The 15720-nt window shown below is 43.7% G+C and overlaps 1 protein-coding gene across 1 annotated transcript in view; it reads left to right on the top strand.

The window, feature by feature from the left end:
* The window catches only part of LOC124977169 (protein FAM169B-like), a 78350-nt gene continuing 62630 nt past the window's right edge, over positions 1-15720 (top strand). Inside the window, exon 1 of the mRNA XM_047540513.1 lies at positions 1-53. Within this exon, the coding sequence (XP_047396469.1) occupies positions 23-53 (31 nt within the window). The 5' untranslated portion in view covers positions 1-22. The remainder of the gene's footprint in view (positions 54-15720) is intronic.

Raw genomic sequence — 15720 nt, 5'->3', positions numbered from 1 at the left:
TGGGCGCCGCCTGAGCCGGAGGATGGAGGTCGAGGCCGCCCGCGGAGCCGCAGGTAAGGGGAGCCGCGGCCGGCCAGGCCCCTGCGCCCGTCTCAGTCGCTGCCCTCCGCCACCGCCCCTGCCCGCGTCTCGGGTTTCAATGACTCGTCCCGCCCGAAAGCTCCAGGCCCCAGCGCTGCAAAACGAGACGTAAACAGCGCGCGGCGGCCAGGGCAACTTCCCGGAGAGGCGCCAGGACGCCGCTAGCCGCGCACCTGTCGCCGCCCCTGCGGTCTGGTGGAGAGCGGGCTGGGCGCCCGCGTTCACCCCGGAAAGTTTAAACCCAGGGCCCGCGGGAAAAGAGAGGAAACGATCTGGGGAGCCGTCGGAGGAGCTGCTAGACGTGAAGCCCTGGAGGGCACCGTGCTGGGCACCGGGCCTCGGTCGCGGCTTCTCCCGGCCATCCTTGGGACCACAGGGCGATGGGACCGCAGACCTGGGCTTGCTCCCTAGGCTGGGGACGCGGGCGGGCTCCCTGCCTCGTAGGATCGGTCTTGTTTGGGAAATGGGAATCTCACAGCGGGGGAGAATTCCGTATGGCTGCTCGGGTTTCCGCAGCCCTCCGCCCTCTGTCCCCCAGCCTGGGCGACAGGAGCCAGCCGGGTTGGGAAGCGAGGGAGGGAGGTTGGGCCCTGCTGGGTGCCAGTTCCGGCCCGGGCACCAGACGTGCGTCGGACGCAGCTCCCCTGCCCCAGCCCGCCGCCTGCCGGGTCCCAGGTGGTACTATGCTGGGCCCTCTTTGGAGAGCCTTGCAAAGCCGAGGCAACATCTGAATCTGAAAGCACTTGGGACAAAACCCTAAAGGGCTCTCTGATAGCTCCGCAAAGGCTAGCAGATGGGATGAGAGCAGAGGTAGGGCCATTAGATGCTGAGAAAGTACTTCTTTTCTCTCCTGCCTTCTCTCTAACAGTGGGGACAGGTGGCAGGAAGGGGCCTGGTTCCTGAGAGAGGAAGAGCCCCGTGGCCAGCTCGTCTTATCCCCTGAGCACCCAGTTCACTCACTAGGCGCCCTGGCCGCAGCTGGCCGGCCCCGCCTCATAAGCAGTCAGACCGCAGACTGGCTACACTCCCCAGCCACACATCTCTGTAAAGGAAAACCACATCTCATGGAGGCGCCTCTGCCTTTTATTGGAAGCCAATGTCAGTGTCGGAATCACTTGCTTTTATAACGTGCATTTGAAAGCTAAGATCGAATTGTTTTTCTCTTAATTTTAGGTCAACGAGTTAAAGAGAGAAGGTAGCCGGTAGCTAAGTGGATTAGTAACATACGTCAAGAACGTTTTAGATGGTCTGGACATTAAGAGGGTTTTGTCTTTGTTTTTGGAGAGATACTATTCCTTGTTTGTTTTTATTTTGTACTTCTTGCTAGAAAGTTAGTTTTAATGGCTTGGATAGTGCTATTTCCAGTGTACATGTTGGAGATGTGAAGCAAAGAAAAAAAGTGAGTCTCTTTTGAAAATCTCACTTTCATCTACAACATGAGAAGCCGGAATGGGCTTATTGCACAGCATTCTGTCCTTCCAGGGAGGCACTCAGCCCTTGCTAGCTAGCTTCCTTCTTTCCTCTCTGTCTTCTGGTGGTACCACGAAACAGCGGGTTCCCCAGGACAAGTGCTTTAGAGATCCATTTATCCAGTCTTATTTTAATGGCAAAAGTAATGGTAATTTCACCTTCTGGAAAAGTATAGCTGGCCTATAACAGTTTAAGGATTTTCCTGTGCTTATTTCAATGTTTGCTGTGGTTTTGACGGTCACTGATGGCCCAGATGACACACAGCAGTTGCACATTAATCATTTCCACATGTGCTTGATCCTAATGGATTGGAGTTTTGCATAGTTGAACCATTGCCCAAGCTTTGATAGCCCTTTTCCAAAAATGGTTTGAGCAAATCGTGTCTACTTGGGAACACTTTTTCTTTGAGCAAGGAAACATGAAACTAAAAACTATGCTTTCAGGTGAGGCTGTATCCTAGTTCCTACTTAGTTCTAGTGCTGAAACATAGGGAAAGGCATGTGACAGCCCTGGGAGCTGTGTTCTGTGTTTCTGTGAGGCTCCTCAATATGGGTGTGCCTGTTTTCCTAGGGAGTTACTGTCCAAAGGGGATTTGGGAGGACCCTATAATAATTCAAGTCTTCTTGACATGCCCCAAGGCCACACAGACTTTCCCTCCCCCGCCCTCTCTCTCTTGATTTCGGAGTGTGTATGTTTTTAATTTCCCCCTTATTGAAGATCTTCTTAGGTTCCACTGGTCCATCTGTTGCTGTCATTTCAGCTTAGAGTATATTGGAAAGAAAAAAGAAAGTTAGATGCAGCCTTGTTCTGTTACCTTGAACTTCCCTGTCTCTGAAGTAAGGGCTTGACTTGCCTCATAAAGATTAGATGAGATTCTGTGTGAGTGTGAGCCAACTGTTGGGCCCATCCTTACATGGAGAGTGGACACAGAGAAGGCCATTTGTTTTGACTTTGGAAAAGTTGGGTGTTCTGACAATTTATAATAAAGCAGAGTAGGCTGATAGACAAGAAAGCTAGCAAGCAAGGGGGAAATAGAGGGTAACTCAGAAACTTGGATAGGGCCCGTGGGGACAGTGGGGATGCTAATAAATGAACTGACTTCTGAGAGTGAAAGGGTACTGGCATGATTTGATTGAGACACAGTGATTTCAAGATGTTTCAGCACAAAAATATGAAAAGTTTGTAAGAATCACTAACTCCAGAATGCAGGAGGAATTCAAGTGGAGAATTCTAGAAGGACCAGAATCTGTGCCTGAGCTCTGTTATTATTGAGTGAGGGAGAGAACAAAGCAGATGGAAACCTGGGAAGGGTGTCCCTTGGGACATGGGGGAAGGAGAGGACAAAGGGGGAAGGCTCAGGGAGGGAGGAGTTCTGGGAACTGGTTTTGAGACACAGATGTGTAGGGGCAGTAAAGGTGATCCCTTATCTTCCCAACTTGAGTTATGGCCAAACCCCCCTGTAACATGAGGCAGAGTAGGAGCCAGGTTTGCTGGCGCACACCTGTAATCCCAGCTACTTGGGAGACTGAGACAGGAGGATCACTTCAGCCCAGGAGTTGGGGATAACCTGGGCCACATGGCGAGACCCCATCTCAGGAAACAAAATGAAGCAGAAAAATAGTAAGAGAAAAATATAATAGATTTATTTAATCCTAGTTTTATGTGACACAGGAACTTTCAGAATGAAGACACAAAGGCAGAAATGCCTCTCATGCTTATATTCTATGAAGCAGGGACAGTCGTGTAGAAATGTCATGGGACAAAAGAGGTATGATCTGACAGCGGTAGGCTGAGAGAGGAACACAAGGCGTATGTTCAGATTCATGGTGGTTTCTCTGGTTGTGGCATTTCTTCCTTTTTCATTTCTTATGACCCACTGTGGGAAGGGGGTAGGTCAGAGAATTTCTTTAGGGTCATCTCCAAGACCGAAAGGTTGGGGGCAGGAGGACAAAGGTTAGAGTAATAACTCTAGTTTTTATAGGAAAAGGGAATCCACTTTCTATGGCCTACCTTGGAAAAGAGGAATTCTCATTTGTATGACTTGTTTCTGGGGAACACGAGGGGCAAGAGATAGGAGGGCAGAAGAAGGTCAGAGACCCTGGTTTGGAGGCCTTCCAATTTCCTTTAGTTCACAGTACTCAGCATGCCAAAGTGCTATATTTTAGGGTATCATTTTTTTGAGCCCCAACAGATCCAAAGAGGGAAAACAGAAAGAAACCATGGGTGGGGCCTGAAACAGAGGGAACAGAGGCAGGTGCAGATATGGAACAGCCCCGAAGGTGGGTGGACATATCACAGGACTCTTACAGGGACCAGGCACAGCTGCTGTTTAAAAGGGTTTGCAGGGAGAAGAAAAGGAAGAAGCCGGGATGGTGGCACATGACTGTAATCCAGTGACTAGGGAGACTAAGGTAGGAGGACTGCAAATTCAAAATTCAAGACCAGTCTCTGAAACTTAGCAAGGCTTTAAGCAACTTAGTGAGACCCTGTCTCAATAGCAACAACATAAAGAAAAAAAAAAAAAAAAAAAAAAGACTGGGATGTACCGCAGTGGTAAACTGCCCTGGGTTCAATCTCCAGGAGGTGACTTCTCCCTTGCATTTTGGGGCACAGGAGACTTGAATACATTTTCGTAAATTAACCTTTAGGAGCACTTTATGCTAGATATTGTACTGAGGCCTTCCTAAGCATAACCTTAATTGATTATCACAATAAATAGTAAATGGAGATAGTGTTATCATCCCTACTTTACTGGTAAGAAAACTGAAGCACAGAGATGATGTAACTTGTCTTTGGTGAGCTGGTTAGTAAGTGGCAGTGTTGTAGTCTGACTCCCCAGAGAAGGAAATCTGTCTTAAGGATGAAGTTTGCTGAAGTTCCAAAAGAAGTAGAGACTCAGGAAGGAAATAATTCACAAAACAGTTCCTAAAGAACCCCCTTCAGAGATGACCTCCTGCTAACATAAAACTTCAATCACATACTCATTAGTCATTTTGGATCTTCTCTGATCCATGGCATGTAAGTGTCCCCATAGGGGAACAGGGACATGGCAAGTCGGGTAATCTCAGTTCCTGGGGATCAGGACCTCAATGGGGACAGTGGGTGGAGGCTGGACATCACTACCATCAACAATTCTGTAGTTTTTAGCCAGCCTCCACACAGAAGAAGGGAAGGGAAGGGATGGGATAAACTAGTCTCTAAAAGTCCACTTGGCCATGAAGGTTGTCAGATATTCCTACCCAAGCAGACGATAGTCGTCTCTCTGAGGCAGTACCCTTGTTGATCTTTCTGCCTAGTGCTGGAATTCCATGAGTGTTGAATGGAGGGGACATTTTCTGTTAAGTGCTGGTGAAGACTCTTGTTGGTTCTGTGGGTGTAGAAGGGATTACTGGGAGGAGTTTTCTGGAGACTGGGTGTGTCAAGAAGTAGTGAGATGCAAGCCGGATTGTCACCCACCAGGGAAGAGCGCACCTGGCCAGGATTATGGGCAATATGTCTCCCAGAATGTCTTCCTGGCAGGACCGGGTCCAAGTGGGTCCTCCTAACTGCCTGGGTGTCTGTGTACCCCTTTCCTTTTGTGATTCCTTGCCTCACTGAGGGATCTATACTGTAGAAAGTTGTTGTTCACTCTTACCACTGGACGTCTGTGCTTAACAGGGATTGCTACAGCTGAGGCTGGGCTGGAGAAGGCTGGTCTGCTGACCCTGTCCAAGTGTCCTGCCATGGCCTGGCAGGATGGAGTGAATGACCAGGAGCCTAGGGCTGGGGCTGGGCAGTGGGAGGACAGTGGGTTCTGAGGTGTTGCCTTTCTGACCTTTAAACCCCCAGTCCAGTGACTGGCTTTCACTGGGTTCCTGACAGCAGCTAACTTCTGGCTCCTCTGCTATGATATTGGTAACTCAGCCCAGGGAAGTTCTAAACAAGATTGTAGAAAATGGCTGTGTTTTATGGTACAGAAAGAAATTTCAGGACAAAATTCAAGCATTCATCCAGATACCTAACGGATCAGGTGAATTTTAAAGTTGGGGTGGATGGGGGACAGTGGAACAATTGCAGTCCCTTGTCTTTCAATAGCAGCTGAAGGTCTAGGGCCTTTGAATAAGGATGTAACAGGTGTGGTTTTGAACTGCCACCCATCCTGGGTTGTGAGTTTGCTGTGCCAAGGCCAAAGATCAGCAAACTTGGACAGGGACCAGGGTTACAGTTCCCATGAATCCAAAGGCCACTTTGGTTGAAATGCAGGCCTGTTCCTTCTCACTGCTGCTGTTCTTCTACCTATTTTTCCTGTCCTGCTCTTTGACCATGGGGAGATCTCTCGCATCAAACCTTTGGCATTCAGTATTACCAGGCTGCAGCCTCGTTTTCGTACTAAGAGGAACCTGTTTCAACCAATGCCTGTTGATTGACAAGTTACAGAAACCTCCTCATGCTTCTTTGGTTCTTCAAAATATGTCAACTACAGGGCCACTGGAAACTGCCTACAGGCTGAGGTCTTGGGGCACCCAGGGAAGATGACTTGGGGCGGGGCTCTTACCCAGGGTGTGAGCTCCTGCTCTATGTGTGTGGCAGCGGAGGAAGGGCTCGCACTTCCCAAACCCTCCTAGACTCCTTGGTCTTGCTGAAATTAAGATAAATGTGTTTTCCTTGGAAACCGAGTCTCTAACTACAACTCACAGATTCCATTAACAGAGAGAAACCTGTGTTCATTTCTTCACTGCATTTTGCTGAAATAAACCCTAATTGGAGTCCTTTAAGACTTCATCCAGTGGTATTTGAGAAGTTGACTTTGTGGAAATTTCCCCATTGCTTAAAGCTTCTCATGGTACCATCCCCCTGCCCGGTTGTACTGCCTGGTATTTAGTGGACTGTTTTTGATTGTGTATGTGTGTGGTGGAGCAATATAAGGTTCAAAAAGTGAATTTAATAGTTGGTTGTTCATTTTGACCTTTATGTTTTCCAACAAGTGAGTCGTGTAATATTTGCATGCTATCCACTTTGGACTATTAGGACATCTGGGGGGGGCACTTTTAAAGCTATGCAGAAGGGAAGGTATTTTATTTATGAATATTAAATAACATATATATTAAATATTTAAAAATACTTGGTGTAAAGACATAAATACAATGAAATCTGTCTTGCAAAAGTCTACTTACTTGTTGATGAATATCTGCTTTTACTATTAAGTTATACATGATTTTTGACAGATCATTTTCTTTTAATTTCTTGCCTTCTTTTGTATTAATTGAGATCCCCTGTATTCTTGCCTCAATTTCATTTTTTCTCTTCTCTGTTTTGACATTTCTATTCTTTAAAGGGCTAATGTAAAGTTTAATATGTATATTTAACTCTGATCTATTCTGAGATCAGTCAACTTTTTAACTCTCAGGAATAACTTAAGGGCCTTAGTATTCTTTCACTTCCATTTCTTTGCCACTTATGTGCCAATGTTATGTAGCACCTCAGTTCTAGCATGCTTTTTTTTTTTTTTTTAGCTCCTCAAGGTAGATGTTTTTATATTATATGGTGAGCATCAGCTTAGCTTTATTTACATGTTTATCATTTTTTTTGGTGCCCATCCCTTCTTGACTAACCGCTTTTTCCTAGGTTCATTTTCCTTTTCTCTGATGCACATTAGAAATAGCTTTGCGGGTGGGCAGGGGATGTAGTTCAATGGTAGTGCATTTACTAAGCATGCGTGTGGCTCTGGGTTCCACCACTGCAAAAAAACAAAAAAGGAAAAAAGGAAAAATAAATAACTTAGGGAGTCTGTTGGTAGTAAACTCCCTCATCTTTGGATTTTCTATTTATTTTTTTTTGTGGTGCTGGAGATTAAAGCCAGGGCCTCATGCATTTTGGGTGAGTAGCTTTCCAGTGAACTACACTTTCAGTTTTGTTTTTCTAAATATTTCTTTGTTTTACTCACATTCTTGGAAGTTACTTTTGCTAGGTGGAGCATGAAAGCTATTTTCATTTAGCACATTAAAATTGAAATTCCATTGTTTATTGGCTCCCATAGTTGATGTTGAGAAGGCAGCTGTCAGTCTTATTGCTATTTTCTTAGGATCTCTCTTTGCTTTTTGACTGCTTTTATGGTCATCTTTTGTGCTTTCAGTTTTGAAGTTTTACTTCATCATGTTTAGGTGGGGATTTTCCTTGTTTGGGGCATTGTTTGTGATTCTAAAATCTAGGGTTAGGTGTCTTTCATTAATTCTAGAAACACTGCAACTATTATTTCTTCAAATCTTGACTCTTGCTATTTTTCCCTTTCCCTTTTTCCTTCAGATAGATTGTTGTTGAACTTTTACTCTACTCTTGATTTTTCTTAACTCACTTTTCAAGTTTTCCATCTGTGTGCCTTTCTGTACTTAATTCTGGGCTATTTCTTCCAAAGAAGATATACACATGGCAAAGTGCATGTAAAGATCTTTAACATCCCTAATCATTAAGGAAATGCAAATCACAACCACAATAAGATACCTCTTCTGTTTTAAAAATAACTAAAAGCAGAAAATGGCAAGCATTGATGAGGATATAGAGAAATTAGAATCCTTTTGCCTGGATGATGGAAATTTAAAAAGTTGTGCCACACTACAGTGAAAAATGACATAGAGGTTCCTCAAAAAATTGAACACAGGATTCCTAGATGATCCTATAATCACCCATCTGGATATCTAGCCCAGGGCTGGGGATATAGCTCAGTTGGTAGAGTGCTTGTCTTGCAAGCACAAGGCACTGAGTTCAGTCCCCAGCACCACCAAAAATAAAATATGTATCTGCATATCTAGCCCAAAGAATTGCAAGCAGGGCCTTGCAGAGATTTTGCACACCCATGTTCACAGCAGCATTATTCACAATAGCCAAAGAATGGAAGAAACTCAAGTGTCCATCAACAGAAGAATGGAAAGCAAAATGTGGTATATATTACTCAGCCTCGAAAGAAATTCTGATGCATCCCATTACATGGGTGAACCTTGAAGACATTATGCTAAGTGAAATGAGGCAATTACAAATAGAAAATACTGTGTGATTCCACTCAGATGACATATGTAGAGTAGTCAAGTTCATAGAGACGGACAGTGGAATGACAGAAAGGGGCTGTAGGTTGGAGATAATATCTAGAATGGAGTATGGCGTTTCAGTTTAGGAAGATGAAAAATTACTAGAGATGGATGGTGGTTATGGTTGCACAACAGTGTCCTTAATATGCTACAGAAACTGTACACTTAAAAATGGCTAAAATGGTAAATTTTAAGCCAAGTATATTTTACCATAATACACAGTCTGAAATAATTATGGATATGTGTAATGCTTTCTATAAAAAGCAAATGGGGATGTGGCTCAGTGGTTAGATGCCCCTGGGTTCAATCCCTGGTGCCCCCATGCCCCCCTCCCCCCCAAAAAAATATCAAGTCCATGAAAAGCAAGTGACTTGAAGGCTAGGACCAGATATTCAGTGTTTTTTTTTTTTTTTTTTAATTTACTTACTGTGGTAAAATATACATAACATGAAATTATATTTTTAACTATTTTGGGGGAGCACCAAACCCTTTTTATTTGGTGGGATGGATTTATTTAAGGGTTGGCTCCCCAACACTTTTTATTTTTTATTTTGAGACAGAGTCTTACTAAGTTCTGTTTTTTTTATTTTTTTTATTTTTTTTTAAATTTTTTTGGGGATGCTGGGCATTTGAACCCAGGGCCTTGTGCTTGTGAGGTAAGCACTCTACCAACTGAGCTGTATCCCCAGCCCCCTCTCACTAAGTTCTTAGGTCCTCGATAAGTTGCTGAGGCTGACCTCAAACTTGCAATCCCCTGGCCTCAGCCTCCCGAGCTACTGGGATTACAGGTGTGCACCATATTTTTGCTTACTTTTAAGTGTGTGGCTCAGTGGCATTATGCACATTCACACTGGTGCACAACTGTCGCCACTCTCTACTGCCAGGACTTTATCATGTTCCCAAATAAAAACTCCATACCTATTAAACAACAGCTTCCCACTCTTTTTTCCCCATGTCCCTGGTGTACTCTTTTACTTTTTATTTTATTTTATTTTTTTTAAGATGTTGATAGACCTTTATTTTATTTATTTATTTACATGTGGTGCTGAGAATTGAACCCAGTGCCTCACACATGCTAGGCAAGCACTCTACCACTGAGCCACAACCCCAGCCCCCTTTATTTTACTTTCTATTTTTATAAATTTGCCTATTTTGGGTAACTCATGTAAGTGGAATCACAAAAAATGTTTCTTTTCATTAGTGGCTTATTTCCCAGGGTATAGCCCTCCAGTTTCATCCATGTTGTAGCGCGTGTCAGAGTCCCTTCCTTTTCTAAGGTTGAATAGTATTCCATACTTTGTGTCATATTTTGTATATCTGTTCCTCTGTCTATGGACATTTGAGCTGCTTCTATCTTGGGCTGTTGTAAACAGTGTTGCTGCTATGAACATGGGTTTACAAGTTCAATGGTATTTTAAATAGGGTAATCCCAAGTGTGAGCTGACATTTGCACAGTGTGGGCTAGCTCAACATAAATTATTAAGTAGGAGAGTCAGTGAGGGTTCAACCCAGGGTCTAGTTAATTTTCCATTTTTGAACCTCTGTTTTCACATCTGAAACATAGGGTCAGTGCACTGTACTTTATTAAATTTATGGAGTTGATGTAAGTTTCAAACAAGCCAGGATATGTGAAAGTTCTTTGTAAACTGGAAAACTATGCAAAGATAGGGTTTAAAAGAGTCCATTTTAATAGGAGAACATATCCTTAATTTTTTTTTCTTATATATCTCCCAGTGAGGCATTTAGAAATATTATTTATCCACACAAGGCACAAATTTCTGTTTCTTCAATTTCAAATTGAACAGGTACCAACCTTGATGCAAATATTAGTATCCTGCATCTTCTTCTTCACTTACTTTTTAGTTTTATACAAATAAATCCAGAATTTTTATTAAAATAAAGTTATCGTGATACTTTTCCAGGTACTTAGAAGCAAATGCATTTCCTTCAGTGAACTATTGTCTAGGTAGGAGATAAACCTGCCCATTCAACACTGCCTATTCTTTGGGTGAAGTAGATCTAGGGGATGAGCCTAAGTTGTTTTTATTTTTGCAAATATTCTGCAGTGCTGGGGATCTAACCTAGGGCCTCTTGCATGCTAGGCAAGTGCTTCACCACTGAGCAAAGCCCCCAGCCCTTTTTATTTATTAAGACAAGTTCTCATAAAGTTGCTGAGGCTGACCTGGAACTTGAGATCCTTTTACCTCAGCTTCTCAGGTAACTGGGATTACAGATATGTGCTCACTGTACCCAGAGAGCTTAAGTTTTTAAACAGTGTGCAAAACTTAATCCAGAACCAGGCTGCATAGGAAAGGACTGGTGTTCTTTCAACGTCCATCATTGCTCTGCACAGAGGCGGAGATGCCAAATAGAAACCCATTTTCCCTGCTCGCGGAGGTTTTGTTGTTTGAAATGTAATAGATGAATAAAAAGGGATGTGATTTTTGGATAGAAGTTCATAAAGTCCATTAACAGCCATGATTCTTGGGTTAGTTCTGAGAAATGTTATTCTGTGACTAGTGGGTAAGAGCGTCACAGTGACGAGGGCTATTTTTCTTCTTCTTGTGTGCTGTGTGGTTTAGGGCTCTGGTTCCATGCTGGACAATTGCTGTACCACAGTGTTTTCCCACCAGCTTCAGGATCACCACATGACACCAGAACTTGGTATTTTTATAAGTTCTTGGTCAATTAAGCGCAGGATTTGAAGTGTCCAGCTTTCTGTGTGTCCTGTGCATGTGCCAAAGCCCTCTTCCTTCCCAGTAAAGGTTAGACAAATATGGCATCAGCACCATAATGATGACCATTTGGCATGGAATTGCTTGAGGTAAGAAACAGCAAGAAACACCTGAGCTTCCAGTCCTTCTGTCAAGGTGAAGACCTCTCTTTGGTCACCATTCATGTGGAAATTGATATTTAAGATGTTATGTCCGACTGTCTGCCCCAAATAGAACTCCACATGTGTCCCCAAATGTGATATCTCTTAGAATGAAAAAAGGAACAGTATGTCTTAGTCCCACCTCATATTCTTTTGAATGATTCAGCGAGGGAATAGTTTTATCCTGGTATCATTTGCCTAATAACAAGAGGCACCAACAGATTATGAGACCTTCATATTAAAAGCAGTTAGGATTATATAAACCTTTACGTGGGTGGCACATAAAGTTATTTGCATATTTTACTATCTTTGATTTGGGACAAGTGATTTATTCTCAGCAAAGGCAACGACAAGTTGCAAGTTGGCCAGTGCTATACATGTGATAACAGAGCAACCGGCTGCCTGTCAATTACTGGGTAATAAAACCTTTGCTGCCGCCACCTGCAGTCCTTCAGCAATGCCTCCTCGTTCCCTGACAACTTTGCTCATCTGCTCAAAAAATCCTAACATATTCTACATTCTGTTTTCCAGCTTTCTTTAAAAAAAAAAAAAAAAATCTTTGCTAAGAATATTTTGGCAATCAGATGCTCTTCAAAAAACAACAAAAATATCTAAGTGTTTATTGGTCTCACCTTCTGTTCTCTAATTTTCTATGGAGAGAGATGGTTTGCTGCCACCATGGCTGCTTTTCCTGGTGATGACTTCTTAATGCTTTGGACTTGAGCTCCAGGTACCTGCCTGTTTTCTTTCTCTCTAACAGTGATGGGTCCTTCCACTCTGACATTATTTCAAAGCACTCTTCTCCAAAAAGTTTGTTTTGTCATCTGTCGGTTAATGGTCTGGGACAAGGGGTCCCTAGGTAAATAAGTTTGAGAAGTAGATGCTGAGTTAAGCAAATTCAACTGCTACAAAATTTCTAAATTTCTTGATTGCTGATATAGAACTCTTAGCGACAAACTCAGAGTGACAGCATGCCCCCCTTTTCCAAACTTGCTGGCATTAGAAACCCTGCTTTAAACCCTACTTCTAAAGCCTACTTCCCAAGCACATCTTGTGGAACTAGTGTTCCATAGATGTATCAGGGAAAACAGGCAGGATACCCAGGCAAGTTGTAATGATGTGTGCACAAACCTTAGATGCTTTGATATTAAATAAGTGCCAGGCATTGCCTCACACAGCTGTGGGTATTCCTTACTAAATACAATGCAATACTTTTCTCTTTTTTAACGAAATATATTTGGGCTGGTGGTGGAATGTATGCTTAGCCTGTGCAATGGCCAACACCAAAAAGAGGGAAAAAGAAAGGTAAAATTCAGTTTAATCATATTTTAAGTCAAAAGAAAGTCTCAGACTTAAGGCATCCTGTAATGAATGCTTTGCAGGCTCAGGATGAAATCTGCACTTGTGACTACTGAGTTTTTTTTCCTAAAGCACACAGCTTACAGCCACACAACCCTGGGCGTCAGATTGCACAGTGAAACACATGTCTCACTAGAAACTGGGGACCCTGATGAATTCCTGGTTCTGAATTCTGAGCAGCTGAGATGGCACTGAAACTCTCCTCCCTTTGGGCACTATCCCAACTGCTTGGGAGTGCATAACACCTGGAGTCAGACCCCCGCCAGAGGCTTCTTGCTCTATGCATCCTGAATTTTCTGGTGCCCTCCTGTCTCTGTTTAGAAATTAGTCTTCATGCTTTCTGCTAAGCCCAGAATTACTCATTTAACCCCCTGGGTAGAGTTCTTCTCTAGTAAAGATTCCATTTCTATTAATAAGTTCTTTTTAGAAGAAAATTGATTTGTGAAGGAAAAAAAAAAAAAACCCACAAAACCAAAACAGACCACCTATGTGAAAAATTACAAAAAAGGCAAAAATAGGAGAAAGTTTTGGTGCCTCTTAACTACTTTATAAAAAAGTGAGTTGAATATTATTTTATCATTTTATATCCTGAATTTTTTCATGTTACCCTGAGCAAGAATTGTTCTTACTGTAATTGAAGAATGACAACCGACATTACTAAAAAATTCAAGTGATTACAGCCAGTCTTTCCAATGACATAATATCCCGTAGTTACTGCCAGGTAGTGGCTTTCGGCAAAGGCCAAGTTCGTAGAGTGAGGCTAGTAAAATTTAAAATATCTCCCTTAGTGCTTCTCATAATAATAGTTCCATCTGAGAAAAATTATGCTTTGCTAAAATGAGAGCATTTTCCTAATCTTTATGGTGAGGTAGTGTTTGGAGAGAATATTCTGCAAATGACATTGAATCAATGATTAAATGCGGATTATTGATTCTTTTCAAGGTCTTCATTAATTGCCATTGCTGTTTACATTGGAAGGATCAAAAAGTACTGGGAAAGGCCTCGCCAGACTGACCAGCAGTGACTGACTCTGCAGCGCTGGTGGCCGATGGGCAGTGGGTGACATGAAGTGGCTCAGTGTAGCATTGCTATTGAAGCAGCCTGGGAACTTGAGCTTTGGTACAAACATCCTGAATAATTCAATTATTTTCCCTAGAAGAATGCTTTCAGATGTACCATTGTTTTTGTTTTTAGGGTGACTATGCCAACATATGCTTAAAGTGAATTCTTAAGTTCAGGGTTTGTAGAGGGATTTCAGTTTATTTACAGTCTGCAGCGAATTATCATTTCAACTGTGTGCCTTTTTAATAAAAGCATTTAACATTGTACTGAAAAGATTACATTCTTTTGGCTTTGGAAAAATATTTCCTGTTCAGTTCAAGCCATTAAAGCCTGTTAGCATTTCACATCTGGAGGTCTGTGCGGAGCCTGCCTTCCATCACCCGGGAAGCGAGCGTGGAGGCCTGGCTTGGCCTCAGGCTCCTGCGTAAGCCTTGTTTACTTCCCAGGGCTGACTCTTCATGCGTGCCTGTGTGTGTGCACGCATGTAAGTGTGTGTGTGAGTGTGTGTGTGTTTTGATTCTTCCTGGGGTGGGGAGCCCACCCTCCTTCTGGGTTGTGAGAAGGGTTTCATTCTCCTGGGCTGAGGAGTGGGGCATTCCTTCTTCTAAGTTTGGGAGGGGTCTTCTTTTCTGCTGGGTCTTGGATGTCCCCTCCCCTCTCCTGTCTTAAGCAGCTCTGATTTTCATTCCCACCCAGTTTTCCAGGAAGCTAACCCAAACATTTTCTGTGTAGGACAGAAACTGCTGAACTTTCTGATCAAGAAGTTTTCCTCAAAGGAAAGAGAATGAATTTAAACAAAGTGGGTCCTAGGTTGAGGGGCACTCCTTGTCCATTGCTCTGTGGCTGTCATTCCCTGAGGGGCACAGGGGCCTGCACCCTGCTTCGAGGTTTTAAAAGTGAACTGAGTGTGGATGCCACATTATTTTTTGAGCATTATCGCGTCCTCCCACCCTCACCAGTTTGCTGTAGTCAGGAAGGTTAATTTATGTGCCTCTCCCCAGAGGCAGGATATCACCCCCACTCTCAGGATAGTCTACTGATTCCTGAAGTTGTTGGTTCTAAAAAGACCCCAAGGGACCCACTCCTGAGTTCCCTTCGGGTAGTCAGGCATTAGAGCCCTGGGGCAGTGGCTGTCTTCTGGAAAGTCCCCACAGAGACCTTTGAGGGTGTCTCATGGCCCCAGCAGTATAACCTGCGGGGGAAATGATTTCATGGCATGGAAGGAGCAAAACACATTCATAGCATTTCTCCTGACCACACACGACCAGAAATGGTGCCAGGCAACTCTTGGCAGCCTGCAGGAGCCAGGCAGGAGGCTCTCTGCCCCACCCACCAGGAGTCAAGCCTCTGGCCTGGTGGCCTCACATAGGGAGTGCCTGCAAATCCTTTGGCCACAGTGTACTTCCACTCCCTGGGCACAAGGGAAAGTGGCAAGGGGCCCAGGTCAGCTTCTCTTGGGGGCTGGTTGAGGATACTTTACTGTCAGCCCTGCAAACTCACTGGAGTAGGCTGATTGATAGTTCAGACCTGAGGAACACCTTTCCAAAAACAGAATCAGCAACAGAGAGTAAAAATCAGAGTCAGTCTTTACTTACTCCTTAGGCTAGTGCTTCTGGGGACATCTTGGGAGGGGAAGCTTCTGAGACTGGTTTCTGTGGGATGCGAGTGAAGCATGAGTGGGCACCCAGGGTTCAAGCAGCCTTCTTTCCAGCTTTCCTTAATTTATTGGAATTTGCCAAGTCTTTTTGCACCACTGTGGGGAGCCACTTGACCGACTAGATGAAATGAGTGGCAGTTTCAGTACAAAGCTCAGTT

Source organism: Sciurus carolinensis, chromosome 2 (genome assembly GCF_902686445.1).
Source record: "Sciurus carolinensis chromosome 2, mSciCar1.2, whole genome shotgun sequence".
Lineage (NCBI taxonomy): Eukaryota > Metazoa > Chordata > Mammalia > Rodentia > Sciuridae > Sciurus > Sciurus carolinensis.
Note: the sequence above shows the minus strand (reverse complement) of the source record. Positions and strands in the feature narration are given on the sequence as shown.